The sequence below is a fragment of the Balaenoptera ricei genome, chromosome 2 (assembly GCF_028023285.1).
Source record: "Balaenoptera ricei isolate mBalRic1 chromosome 2, mBalRic1.hap2, whole genome shotgun sequence".
NCBI lineage: Eukaryota > Metazoa > Chordata > Mammalia > Artiodactyla > Balaenopteridae > Balaenoptera > Balaenoptera ricei.
Genome location: NC_082640.1, coordinates 174,582,972 through 174,596,784, shown reverse-complemented (window position 1 = coordinate 174,596,784; position 13,813 = coordinate 174,582,972). Strand labels below are relative to the sequence as shown.

Genomic DNA, 13,813 nt, shown 5'->3' with positions numbered 1-13,813 from the left:
CCAGGCAGACTCTGACCTGGGATGGCACAGCAGAGTCCTGCTCGTGGTCCAGACCTGCTAGAGCGACGTGTGTAGCCCCCCTCGCTGCAGGAAAGGGAAGGTCAGGCTGTCAGGACTTAGCCACTGAGAGGTGAGGCTCGGACCCCGGGGAGAGAGGAGAGGGAGGTAACATTCACTACGGCTGGCTCCCAGCTGCTGTGGCTGCCCAGGGCCAGCTTCCCCTTCTCCCCTACCCCCAGGACCCTGCGAGGACACTCGTACTAAATTCAGACCCCCTTCCCCTCCAGCTGATCGGGACCTTAATTTCCCCTGAGGTCTGAGACTTTCATCCACATCACATTAAAAACAGACAGTGGGAGAAAATGAGTGAGGCCCTTGGGATTCATTCTCCCCTTTGCCCCTTGGGACCTTTTCCCCAGAGCCTCCAGGAGGCTCCCTCTTCAGGTTAAACATCAGGTGCCGCAGCTTCCAGCCAAGGCGTGTCTCCGTGGCAGAGTCGGGGGTCGCTGCCCCTTGTCCGTAGCGGACACTGCTCTCCCTCACTCCGGAGCCTGGGGGGTTGGAGTCTGGATCTCTGGGGCAGGTGCCCTTGGACAACAGGACAAAACCACAGCCTCCCAGGCGCTGGCCAGTGACCAGTTTATTGTGTTGGTGTGGTTGTATGTCCACACGACCCCCTCCAAGACTCCTGTCACCGGCCCTGCCCCCAGAGCCCCAAATCGTTGCTTTTCACATCACCAGTTACTTACCCAGGAGGCCAGGAATCAGAGAAACAGAAGGCCGTGTTAGCAGGCCTTATCAGTTGCAGACCGATTATAAATGATGGTAAAACATTCTGAAGTGATTGTTTAAATCAGAGAGACTTAAACATTAGGAAGGCTCGCCTATAAATGGAAAAGATGCCTCCATCTTGATTAATAAAGCCCAGTTTTATATAGTTCAGCCCGTGGCTGGTCGCAGGAGGGCAGCGGTTCTTATTAGGGCATCAGTGGGGACCGCCTGTCTCGTGAACGACCCACAGATTTGGTTCAAACTGATTCCGAAGGTTCCATAGAGATGTTTTGCTTCCATCCCTGCCCTTCCATCTTGCCTTTCCCTAAAGATAACCATTTTTCATTAGCTTTTTGTTTACCCTCCCACGCAAATAAGATTAGATCTTATTTCCCGTGTCCCTTGACTTGAAAATAGCATACCATATACGTGCTGCACAGCCCCTGTGACGTGTCCCTTTACGCATGCCCTGAGGATCCCTCTGCATCCGTTTGGGAGAACGTCCTCAGGCTTCCGCAGTGCTTCTCTGCTTTTCGAAATGCATCCGACAAGAGCACAGCGGGCAAAGACGTGTGGCCAAAGCCGAGGTGACCTGCCACGGTTGTGATACTGCCAATTCTGAGTCACCCAATGTGCAGTAGACTCCTTTGTGAAGCCACAGGCCCTCTTGGATTGTTGTTTTTGTCTTCCAGAACTAAAATTTATTTCCTTTTTTAAAAAATTTTCTACTGTGGAAAAATTTCAAGTATACCAAAATAGAAATACTCGTATAATGAATCCCCATGTACCTACCACCAGCCTTCAACAATTCCTATTCTTTTTTCCTGTATCTCTGCTGTCCCACACTTAGTTTTTGTAGACTATTTTGAGGCAGATCTCAGACATCATATTTTGCGGCAGATCTCAGACATCATATTTTGCCTGTTAAAATTTCAGTGTATATGTCAAACAGATAAGAGCTCGGTTATAAAAATATAACCGAGATACCATTATTATACATCTGGGTCATTATAAAGTACAGGCTCAGTGTTCTTGATTTTGGAAGGTGAATAATTAACTGGGGTATGGTTTTCCACCTCTGAAATTGTCCATATGCAGATCTGTGCAATAACATAAGGGGAACCCATGTCTAGAAGCTCTGGACTAGCTGAGTCCACTGTGGCTAAAGAGTGGACATTGGTTTTATTAAATGGATGTGGCAGACTGAAAAAAAAAACCCTTAAAGAATATGTTTTCCCTTCTAATATCACCTCTGGGTCCCCTTCCCCCCACCTCTGTCATCCAGTAGGTCCTAGCCATCAAGGGAGAGGAATCAAATGGAGTGAGTCATTTAACTCTGAAGCTTTGAATCATTGTCTTTTCTTCGGAATAAGTTAGTTCCTTAAATAGAGGAGGAAAAAGAATTCTTTTTCTTCCTTTTGCCTTCAAAACAGGATGTGGAGTAAGGAGATTTATCTTTAATCATTGGTACATATTAACAGACACCGATCCATAGTAATGATTCTTTTACCTTGAAAGTTTGATCCATTTTGTCTGGGAAAAATTTTAATTTGTCACTGCGGTGGTTCTCCCTACTGCTGTGTATCTCTCCAGCTGAAGACATGGAAGTGACAGTAATAGCTTCCTTTTCAAAGTGCCTGGCCAGTGGACCCAACCGTAGACCAGCTTAGCAAGCTTAGACTCCATTGTCACGATTCGGGGACCTGACCCATTGTTGCACCTCAGTATCTGCGCCTAGAAAGACCTTAGTTTTCAAGTAAACTTTATATAAGTGCTTCTCATAAAAAACAAATCAAGGAAAAGTCAAGTTCTAATCCTTTCCAATTGAAAAGCAAATAGTTTCTTTTCCTCCAGAATGTCCTGGGTATTCTAGGTTAAAGAGGTATTATTTTCAATGGATCATACTGCTGAATCTGTGCCCAGGTAAATCTGAGATGTTTTTATGCCGTGGTGTTGTTGCAGAACAATTAAATAACCAGTGGAAAAAACAGCAAATTTGTTTTCTTCGAAAAGCACTTGTATTCTCTTGTCAAATAGAGGAATGATTGTGTATTATATGACCTCATTTTCTTTGCAGCTTATGTGAGTATATTAAAAGCCAGTTTATTTTTTTTCTTTGTGTTTCTAAAGTTTTTTTGCCTTTATCCTTTTTTATTTTTCTCTTTCACTTTTTTAGTGTCAGATTCCTCCTCCTCCTCTTCTCTTTCAAGAACCGAATCTCCTCTCCACCTGTTTGTATCTTCTCATCTTCATTCTCATCCCAAACCCGATACCTTTGTGTGGCCCCCGGCAGCTCATTCAGTCAGTGACCCAGGTCCCCGCCAGGAACCCTCTCTGTGTAAACATGGTTTATGGTTTTTTCCTTTCTTGTTAGATCTGCTTCATTTGCCTGATGTTTTATTTTCTGATAATCTTCCTAACTGATAAGCTGGATCAGAAACTCCATCAAATTTATCTGAGAGAAAATCTTGCTAGTTTGAAAATCCAAAAGCTGAGCGGGGCAGAAGGAGACCTTGGTGCCCAAGTTCCAACCTCCCTTTTAAAAAGTAAAGGAAATCTGTTTAGAGCAGAATCAATAGAAGCTTCTCTGGAATATCGCTTCTAGTTCTTGGGGACTTCTGTGCTTTCCTGGAGTTGATATAAATTCATACAGATCTCATTTTTTAAAAAGACAAATTAGAACATTTTGCAAATAATAATTTACTCCTAATTATTTCTGGTTTTCAGTTTAGAAATTAATTCAACAAGTATATAGTAATCAAGGTAGTATTCTAAAGATATCGGTCACATGCCTTTTAAGTATGTGGTTCTCGAACCTTACTGTGTGTTAAAATCACCCAGAGAGCTTTGAAAACTGCAGATTCTCTGGGCCCTACCCCGGGAGTTTATGACTCAGGAGGCCTGAGGTGGGGCCCAAGAATCTGGATTTATAAAATACCTTCTTATGATCCCGATGCCAGTGGGTTGTGTACTACATTTTGAAAAACAGTGCTATAAATTGTTTTCTGTTTGCAAGGAAAGAAAATGTAGGGCTTGTGTCATGAAACTATGCAGGGAAATTGAACAGTATTTTAATGTAATCATGATTTTAAATAATAGGGAAATTTGGAAGTCTGTTTTAGGGTGTTCAGGGACCTGTCAATGGGAAAAAAAAAAGATCCCTGTATTAAAATGAGACACTGGTTGATAAAGCCCTTAAATGGCACCTAAATATGGATCTCACCAGGAGATCCACCCTTGTTCTTCCACTCATTTATTTAATGTTCACTTTACCCGCAACACGGCCAGAATATTTAATCTCTGTGTCCATGATTTATAAGGGCTCATCTTTGTTCCAAACACTCAGTTATATGCTAAACAATAGCTCATAAGGGGAGCTGCTGCCAGAAAGAACTACTTTCCCTAATGCACTTATCTTTCTGATGGTAACCTGCTGTGTTAAGCGCACACACACACACACACACACACACACACACACACACACAGCCGGGCAGAAAGGAGACTATGATCTAAAATAAATAATTCAAACCAAGAAACACTCTGACCTTACTTATCTGCATATTAAGTGTTCTGAACTCAGCCTCAACGGCAATCCCAGTTTTATGCAATGGAAGATGAAGATAAAATTTACAAACTGCTTATGTTGTTTTTAATCCACTTCTTAAAATAGACATTTTCCCTTTAATATGATGCCTAGGGGCAATTGCCAACTTTGTTTTTTTTTTGCTTTGGTTTTTCCAGAAAAAATTGTTTATTACATTGACTTTCGCCCAGTTTTTGGGGGTCTTAAAATGGGATCTTACTGTTCTAGAATAATGTTAGATGTTCCCACTGCCCCATCCTTTCTCATTTGCACAATGAACCCACCTACCTCCACACCCTGCCAGTAGTTATCTTGTTGCATCCCAAGGAGCCCTGTGTCCCTTTAAACCTCAGAAGATTGAAATCCAGACTCTTCTGGTGGGCACCTTATATCAGATTAATTAGCAAATTGTTAGGGCAATGAGCACCCACTGGGCTTTCTGCTGAATGTAATATGTACCAAGCAGTGCTCAGTTGTTTATTCTCTGTGAAGCTCTGAGTCATCTTCCATCCTTAGGGAGTGCATAGCCGGTAACCAGGTGTTTTAAGTAAGACTGCTCCCCTCCCCCCGCCCCATAAATACAACATTTAGTTAGAGAAGGGAAAACATAACATACATTTAGTAAATGTAGAATTTCTTGATTAAAATTATAATGAATTTGAATCCCAACTCTTTCCCTTAGGACAGATAGCCAAGACCTGAAGTTTTATGAATTTCTCCCTCCAATCCTTTACTTCAGAGGATTGAAAGCTAGCCCAACCCTACAAACTGTTGGAATCATGATTAGGGTTAACGTGTGGAAAGATCTGAAAACTGCTTGTTTGATTATTTTTCCCTTCCATTTGGAATTTCCTGCCCTGGAAACAAAACACATTACATGAATTGGTCAGCTTTCATGTGCTGAGTGAACATCTAAATGTGGAGGGGAATGCCCAGTTGGCCTTTCTTTGCTTTAAAAAAAAAGAAAAAAAATCATTGTTAGTGGAAAAACATATGTCACTCTTGAATTGAAATCTGATTCCAGACAGCCAGACTTACAGTTGGAAGGTTATTAGAACTCCATTTGCTTTTTTAGCCTTAATTTTGATTTTTCAAATGTTTGTTTCTTGGTTTTAATTTTTGGTTTGATTTGTTGTTCCAAGGCAACTCTCCAGAAGTATACTTTCATGGTTTTCCCTCCCTTTTTTCAGTTAGTAAGTAGTTTACCAATCTATCTGTTAACTTTTGTGAGGGTCTCCAGAATCACGCTGACCCCACCATGCAGTGTGTGTTGTGGCCGTTGATCAGGAATGTTGAGATGGCTTGGACCTGAAGCTGCCACCCGCTTGCTCAACCCTCCCGCTGGGACCCAGCTCTCCCGGGCTCTCTAATGCTTTCTGCAGCTCGGGTGTAAACACTGAGGAGGCAGCACTTGTCTGGGAAGGACTACAGAAGAAGGCATTGCAGGAAGAATGCCCAAGTAGTGGCGTGCAGTGGCTTGGTCAGCAGTCCCACGGGGGCTGATCAAACATGTGAGGCGTCCACGCTCCCCAGTGTGGCTCATCTGTAAATCTGGGGTAGAGGGAACTAGTTGAATCTTAAAATTCCTTTCCAGTTCAACCATTATTGCTCATAGAAAATAATTCTAATAATTCGTTTTCCTAAAATAAGCTAATAAGACATCATAAAACTTAAACTACTTCTACCAGAATTTAAAGCAGACTAAGCAATTCCCTTTAAATATGTTAAAGTGAGGCTTGACATATTTATACAAGGGACTTAACTATTTCCATAAAAACAGCTCCAAGTCTCTCGAGGGTCAGGAAACCTGGGTTCCGGGGCCAGTTCTGCAGAGGAATCCAGGCAACTCATTTAACCTTCCTGGCCGTAGCTTCCTCATCTGTAAAGGTCTTAGTTGACTAATTATTCTGTTCACACACACCTTTGGGGTTTGCCGGTAGCTGATCCTGATTTCAAGCCTCGGCCAGGTGCCTTTCTCCCCGAGTTGCAGCCCGGACTCTGTGGCCTCCAGAGGGCAGTGACCGGCCGGGTGGGGAGAGCCGGCCTGGAACGCAGCCGCCAGGACCCCCCAGCCCTGCCCTCACTCCTGAGTCCTGAGGACCCCAGGCGCCCCCAGCAGTGAGCGCCCCAGCAGTCATCATTCTGGAGAGAAGTGTGGGTTGAGGTTTTATTCTTCTCTCCAAGAACGTGCTGACTTTGGGTGCTCAGCTTCATTTTTCATATCACCAATTCTGGTGAAACTGCTGCTCTCTTTAGGAACCAGGACAAGAGAACAGACATTAACGAGCAAACATACCTGTCAAACGAAATAAGGTGAGAAATAAAGCCAGGGTAGTCGTTTTGTCTCCTTCCACTGTGGCTGGCATTTTATTATTGACTTTGCATTTTTCTAACATTCAAAAAACATCTGTCATGATCAGGAAGTGACTAGTCAGTTAGGTGGTGAATTTCACCCTCTGCTACTGCTTAATAGAATAAAGTCATTTTTGTCACCTGTATGTGAAAAAAAATCACTCTAGTGACGACCCCACTGCTTTTGAGGGGTGGCAGTTTAAAAAATTCAGCCCTAATGATTCAAGTATAAACCGTTTCTTGCCATTTTAATTAAATTAAAATTAATTCTCCTTAAGTAGTTCTGGGGTGTCTTTCTGTAAACAAGGTCGGATGGAATTTTAGGAGATGGACGAGTCGATAATAAATGGCATTCGGGGAGACGTGGAGGAGCACGCGTCCAGCAATTAGACTACGGCCTGAGCCTGGGAGGCTTCTCCCATGGGCTGCATCAGAGACAAAAGCCTTTTGCAGGCGGAAGGACACTTCATTCCAGAGACACGGCCTCATGGCTGTGCAGTGGGGAGGGTTTGAGGAGGTGGGTAGCCTCTGCCCGGTGTAGTCCTCCGGAAGGTGCTGTCTCCCGCCCAGAGCCGTCTCTCAGCTCACCCTCACAGCGGGACCCTCGCTGCATGTGCACCGCTTAGCCCCGCCAGCTGCCATCAGCAGCACGCAGGCCAGCCCCGCATGCCCACTGGTGACCACATACCCCTGCCTTAGGGGGATCCTTCCCTAAAGCTTTCCCTGGAAAGGACTTTCCCCTTTCAAGGGAAGGCACATCCTGTCAGGTTTCAACTGTGCTTGATATTCTGTTAAAGTCATTTGGAAATTGTGATCTCGTCTCGGGACCATGGGTTGGCTGTCCAGATTTCCTTGGCTATCTTAACCTCCTTTTTCACTCAGTGAAAAAAGAAAAGTATCTACTAGAATGACCCCCCCCCAGAGCTATTTATCGGCGGGACCCACAACCAAGAGGCCCCATAGTCGGTGGGAGTTGGATAGACCCAGCAGCGGCCCCATCACGTGGGTGGACATGCTGTGAAGAGGGCAGGGGGCAGCCCTCGAGGGACCAAAATGCGGAAGGGAGATCTCTGACAGCGTGCTGTGGGAGCCCGCCACCCCCAGATCAGCCTCCTCGAGAAGCAGGACCGCCGCCAGCAAAGATAGGAACTGTCCTCGCCCGGGGTTGGCAGGGCGGGGAGTGGAGGAAAATGGCTCATGTTTTTAAGGTACAGAGAAAAATATGCCTAATATGAGTGCTGAAGTGAGAGCGGACGCTCGTATCTCTCCTCCCGCCTCAGAAAAGAAGAGACAGTCATCACTGTCTCCTCGGGTCCAAGGACGTTCTGGTTCTTAGCGCACAGGGGCCAGGTGTGAGGAGGTCGCTGGGCTGCCAGCAGTCCGCAGTGTTGCACTGATTTACGCGCAAGCCCTATCTTGAGAAACAGGCATCCTTTTCCTGTTAAAAACGAAAAATTTTAAGCAAAGCTCTCGGGCAGAATGCTTAGTCATTCAGATCGTTGTTTAGTTTGCAGGGTCTTTAAGAAGGGGAGCTGCTGCTTTTAATTCTTTCATTGTTTTGGGGGCACAGCTTCTAAGAACCAGAAGCTGAATAAACTCTACTGACAGATACTATTGAATCACTTCAGGACTGAGGGAAAACCAGTACAGAGATTTATTAGCAGTGGGTAATTTCTGCACACTCGGTTTCTTTTCAGAAAAACGTGGGGAGGGCAAGTATCTGCTGCGGCGGCATTAGGCAGAAAGAATGTGGGTGACAAGCAGAGAGATGGAACTTGGGGCGCGGCCACGTGCTCTACATTCTCTCACGTTCATGCCTATGAGGCATCCGAGTTAACTCTCCAGGGCCGGGAAGCAAAGAGCAGCCTGAATCCTGAGCAAACACCTGTGAGATGCGCCTACTGGTGTCTCTTCGGTAGAGGATTTTTTTCGCACATCAAGAAACACAGCTGTCTGTTGTTCCCAGACTGTGTTGCTCAGCAAGACAGCAGGCAGCAGGGCTGCATCTGAGACCTGTTCATCTCCTACCTGCTGTGAAGATATGAGGGGACAGGGAAGGTGGACATCCTTCAGACCACAGCAGCTTACATAATGCGACCAGAACAGCGAAAAGGGTAGCTAGAATATAAATACACGCCATGCACTCAGTGACCCTGCTTGTGAAAATACAGGTGATGTAACATAACTAGGCCACATAATTTACTGAGCCTTTTGCTTAACAGAATTATTGGCTCTGAGACCCCTTTGAATGATGAGCCTTGGCTATTGAAATAGGGTCCACATGTGATTGCCACATTTGAGGTCTGTGTGAAATTGACCGCAGGTGTAGTGTGCTTTGGAAAAGGATTTTTGGAAAGGCTTCAACTGCAACGGCAAGTTGACCTGGCTGTGCCCGGCGTCCTACTTGTGGCAGGGTTTCTCCACAGGCTTCAGCAAATGATAGGAATGTGGGGCAGACATCCTCCAAGCTGAGCTTGGACTCAGCTTCCTGAGGCCAGGAACCCAGGCCCCTCCGCCCATGGGGAAATGACTCTCCACCTCAGCTCCTGGGGTCTCTCTTTCACTGCCCCTGTCCCCCACCCCACCCAGACAGTGGTCCAAGGCGGGGGGGACTCAGATAAAGACCCCGGATGTAGGGATCAGAACAATTCTTCAAGTGGCACTTTGCCTATGTATCAGGTGTCCGAGATAACATTTCCTCTCGGGCCTCTAGGTGGGAGGAAATTCAGATCTCCTCAGCTCCAGGGCATCTTATGCCCCCTGGACCACTGGGGCAATCAGGTCACAGAACCTAGGCCAGATTTTAGGGCATGCTCTCACCTGCCTGTGTCAGCTGTCGGTTCAGTTGGTTTTGCAGTAGCTTTTCAGAGTCACTGTGCCCTGTGACTGAGGGACTTGGTGGCTGCTCGGCTCTCAGGGTTACGACAGGGACAAGCGCTTCTCAAATTAACGTGATAAATAAGAGATGTACAGTGGCCGGACACATTCGCTGGCTTACCTGTCGAACCTGATTATTTGGAAGCTTATTTCTCCAGAGTCTTGGATTTCAAATTAGAAATATGTCTTCTATTCCTCCCTCTAATTCCTTTCTCAAGCCTCAATTTGTCCATTTCCCTTAGGGGAATAATCCTCTTAACCCCCATGCACACTGTAGGAGTACATTTGTTTTGGTGAGAAAGAAAAGGGTTGCTTTAAAAATAGGTTGGTTAGAACTAGCATTTCTAGGTGTTTACCAACAGAAATCAAAATCTGTTTTGAGACTTACCATTTTCAATCCTATGAAACAGTTAAGTTACAGGTTGTTTTGATTATTTGATTATTTGAATCATTCTGATTCATAATGATGTTTATCCCTTTTTTCCTCCAAATTCTAACCCAGTGGAAGAATTTGATATACTATGCTATTGCCAGAAAGAGTAGACATTAACTATTAAATAATTTTACCATTATCATAAGTCACCTACCATTATTAATAAGTACTGAATGCCCTAATATCCATCCCTACTTCAGAACCTGAAGGGTCTCTGCCCCTGTGAGGCGTGTGTGAAAAGGGATCGACTAGGAAGGAAACGGTTATTACTGACGAACCTCAGTTACCCTCCCTATTTAAGCAGGTTAGTTATGTTAGAGATGGGAAGCCCCTAGGTGAGTGCGGTGTTAATCCAGCCGTGCACCACTGTGGTTCTTAGTCCAGGTTGTTGGAAGTGAGCACAGCCATGCTGAGAAGCCCCTTGAGACAGGGAAGGTTCTGGCCTCTGAGCCATTAGGGAAGGAGAGTAGGGCACCCAGACATGCTTCCCCAAAGAGGGGCCACTCTTCTAAATTTCACACAGTGATGTGTGTATTGACAGTACTCATTCTTCCATTCATTCATTCATCATTCACTCATTCCGCAAGCATTTACCAAGGACATTGCGTGGGCCTGACATTGTGAGCCCCTGAAAATGCCTAAATGGAGGGCATGTTCCTGTCTTCCAGAACCACCCAGTCTCGGAGGAGAGACAGTTACATCAACTTTTAACATAAAACAGTGTGGTCTGTACGGTGATAACCATCCCACAGGGTGAGATGGGGCATGAGGACCCGAGGCCTAACTTCTTACACGAGGGTGCTAGGGAGAAGAAACAGAAGGCTCCCAGCAGCCTTCCTGGTGGAGGTGGCATCAGGGCTGGATTCAGAGGCTAGATTTGGAGTTAGGCTAGTGTTTTGAGTCCTGGTTTTGCCACCTGCTGGCTGTATGACTTTGGGTAAGATACTCACTGAAATCTCAATTTTGCCATCTAAACAATGCAGGTTAACAGTGTTACCTGCCTCAAAGAATTGTTTAAAGATTAAGTGAAATAATAATATGTAAAGTGCAAATCAGAGTGCCTGAAACAGGCCACGTTCACTAAAGCCAATAATCACCAGTGCTGGCGTCATCATCATCATCATTTGCCAGACCTTATTCACAGTGAAACACTGATTTTAATAATAAATTAAAATTTATTATTTTACAGATTATTATGTGAAGAATTAATTAATTTAGTTGTATATAGATACCACAAAGAGAAGGAACTTTGACGTTAGTTCTGCTTAGTTCATTTGTGAACCAAACAGTTAATCCAAAAAAGCAAAATTAGCCCCTCCAAAAGTCACAACTCCTTGTAGCAAAGGAGCCTGAGAACCTGGTAGAAAATGTGTAGGATTTTTCTAGAGTGGTAGTTTATTATTGTTCTTTTTTAAGAATGAATTAATAACTAAATATTTTGAGCATATCTCAGTTTCGATTTCTCATGTGTCAATATCAATAGATATAACCCATGTAAACCAGATCTCTTGAGGGGTCGCAATAAATTTGCAGACTCCTAAGGGATTCTGAGACCAAGAGGATTCTGAGAACCTCCGTCCTAAAGAAGAAGATCTTCCCGGTACTCTTTCCCCAGACTGTTGGGCTGCAGGAAAGCAGGACAGCTCAGGCTGGCTGGCCTGTGTGGAGGACGCCTGCAGGCTTTTCTTGACCAAATGTCAGTTAATAACACCTGCTTCCTCTCTCCCCAGGTCAGGGGCCTCAGCCTTAGCTGCACATTGGAACCACCTGCGCTGTTAAAAAATAGATGCCTGGTCCCACCCCTAGGGTCCGTGATTCGGTCGGTCTGGGCTGTAGCTATGGCATCATGATTTTTTAAAAATCCCTAAGCGATTCTGATGTGAAGTCAAAGTTGAGAACCACTGTTGAAGGTAGTCAGTGAGGAGGTGAGCCGGCTTGATAATGTCAGAATGTAGCAACAGCAACCTTATTTATTTACTAATAGTTGCTGTTAAAAGTCTCAGGGAAACTACATCAAATCCTTGTTATCAAAGTTAAAGCATTGATTTTTCCGTAAAAAGGTTAAAAACAAAACAAGACCAAAAAAATCAGCGGCAGTTTAATCATTTTGCTGTTTAGGGTTTTTTTAAGTAGTCCGACACACTTTGTCTAAGCAAGGTCAGTTCTTAGCTGAACTTCATCAGTTCTCCTGGATCATAATGATATCGATCAGCGTCTCTGAACTGGGCCTCAAGATCCTCCTTGCATGGCAGCGCTCACTCTGGAGGACTCACTGGTCCTTCTCCAGAGGCGCCCTCCTCATACTCTTCCCCTGGTTCCCATCCACCTCCTGCATTTCACCTCCACCAACCCCACCCCACTGACGGATTTGAGTGTATTTAGAAAAATCCATGTTTCCTTTGTGTTGGAATATGGATGGCCAGTCTATTGCTGCAAGTAGTCTTAAAAATGAATAAATTAATTTTTATTTAAAAAAAAATTTTTTTTCAGATCAGTTAATTTCCAGATTTTATTTGTTTTCATGAAGTACAATCATATAATCTGAAAATAATAATTTTATGCTTTCCTCTTTTCAAATCTTTCATGTCTTATTCACTGTTTAGAACTTTTAGAAGCTTTCTTCCTTAAATATTCATGAAAATAGAAGACATTCTTATGTCACTTATGACTTTAATAAGACAATCTCTGATGTTTAACTGTGAGAATAACAGTTGCTGGCTGTTTGTGCCATACTGAGAATATACTTTCCCATTTCTAGATTAATATTTTTCTATCATAAAAAAGACCAACTTGGTGCATTTCAAAGCCCCAACAGAAATTGTTTTTATGCTCACAATCTCATTTTACCCAGAGTGAAATTTATTTGAGTAGTCAGCATTTATCTCTCTATATTATCACCATTTTCAACCTCATGATAAGTTGATAGTTACCACTGACGGCGTTGGAATGTTTATCTCCACATTACACTTTACGATGAGTTATAAATTAAGAATGTTGCCAGTGAATATAAATATCACCAGTTTTAAATTTGAAATAACCAAGACTCCCGCTCTCAGTTCTGAAACCATTCCTCCAAGAGCGGATGTTGGAAAGAGGCGGGGAAAGAGCCCCTGTTTTGGGAGGTGGCCTCCGATCGCCAGGACCTCTCGAGGGTCAGCGTGGAGAGGAATGCGTCATTTGACTCAGCGGACTTCTGACTAGAAGCCCTGTGGCCAGTGAATGTGCTCTGCCTGCCGCCTCCCCCAGCTCTCGGGGCAGTGGCTTCTACAGAAGAGTGAGGCGGGTGCAGCTCCTGAGCTCCGGGCCACTTTGCTGTAACCTGTCCTTGGCGAGTCTGGTATTAGCCTTAGTGATAGACACCTGCTTAGACGGCAGGCAAATTGTGCTTTGTCTACAGTTTTTAAGCCATGTCCTAGAATATGGTTCCAAATCCCTCAAAGGCCAGGGAACGAAACGGGCGGTTGCTGGGTTTGTCTTGAGAATGGCCTCCATCTATGCCAAATCCTGCCCCAGGAGGCAAGTGTGGTTCCTCCCCCTGCCCCCCAGGTAGCTTCTAGGTTCAGGTCCAGGCAGGGGTGCTTTGTCACCTCCCTTTGTAGTACTTCACGTCTGCCAGGTTTCAGCAGCGTGTCACGGCCTCGTGGCTAGCCGTGCCCCTCCTGCCCCGACACTCAGCCCGCGCTCGACTCAGCTCCCGGACGGAGCATTTGCACAGCGTGTGCCCTGTCCTGACTAAAAGGCGAGCTAAAGCGAAGGACAGAAACTAAGGTGCCAGGCCATAGTGACTGTATAGAGAG

General features: G+C 44.8%; 1 protein-coding gene across 6 annotated transcripts in view; it reads left to right on the top strand.

Annotated features, from left to right (window-relative positions):
• The window catches only part of TTC7B (tetratricopeptide repeat domain 7B), a 240,709-nt gene that overhangs the window by 181,383 nt on the left and 45,513 nt on the right, over positions 1 to 13,813 (top strand). For 3 of the 6 annotated variants that reach the window (XM_059914819.1, XM_059914823.1, XM_059914824.1), the window contains 2 exons: positions 2,948 to 3,109; positions 5,497 to 5,547. The exons of 1 other annotated variant lie outside the window; for it this stretch is intronic. In XM_059914819.1, coding sequence (XP_059770802.1) covers positions 2,948 to 3,109; positions 5,497 to 5,547 — 213 coding nt within the window. The remainder of the gene's footprint in view (positions 1 to 2,947; positions 3,110 to 5,496; positions 5,548 to 13,813) is intronic. 2 more of the 6 variants (XM_059914821.1, XM_059914820.1) reach the window with 2 other exon arrangements.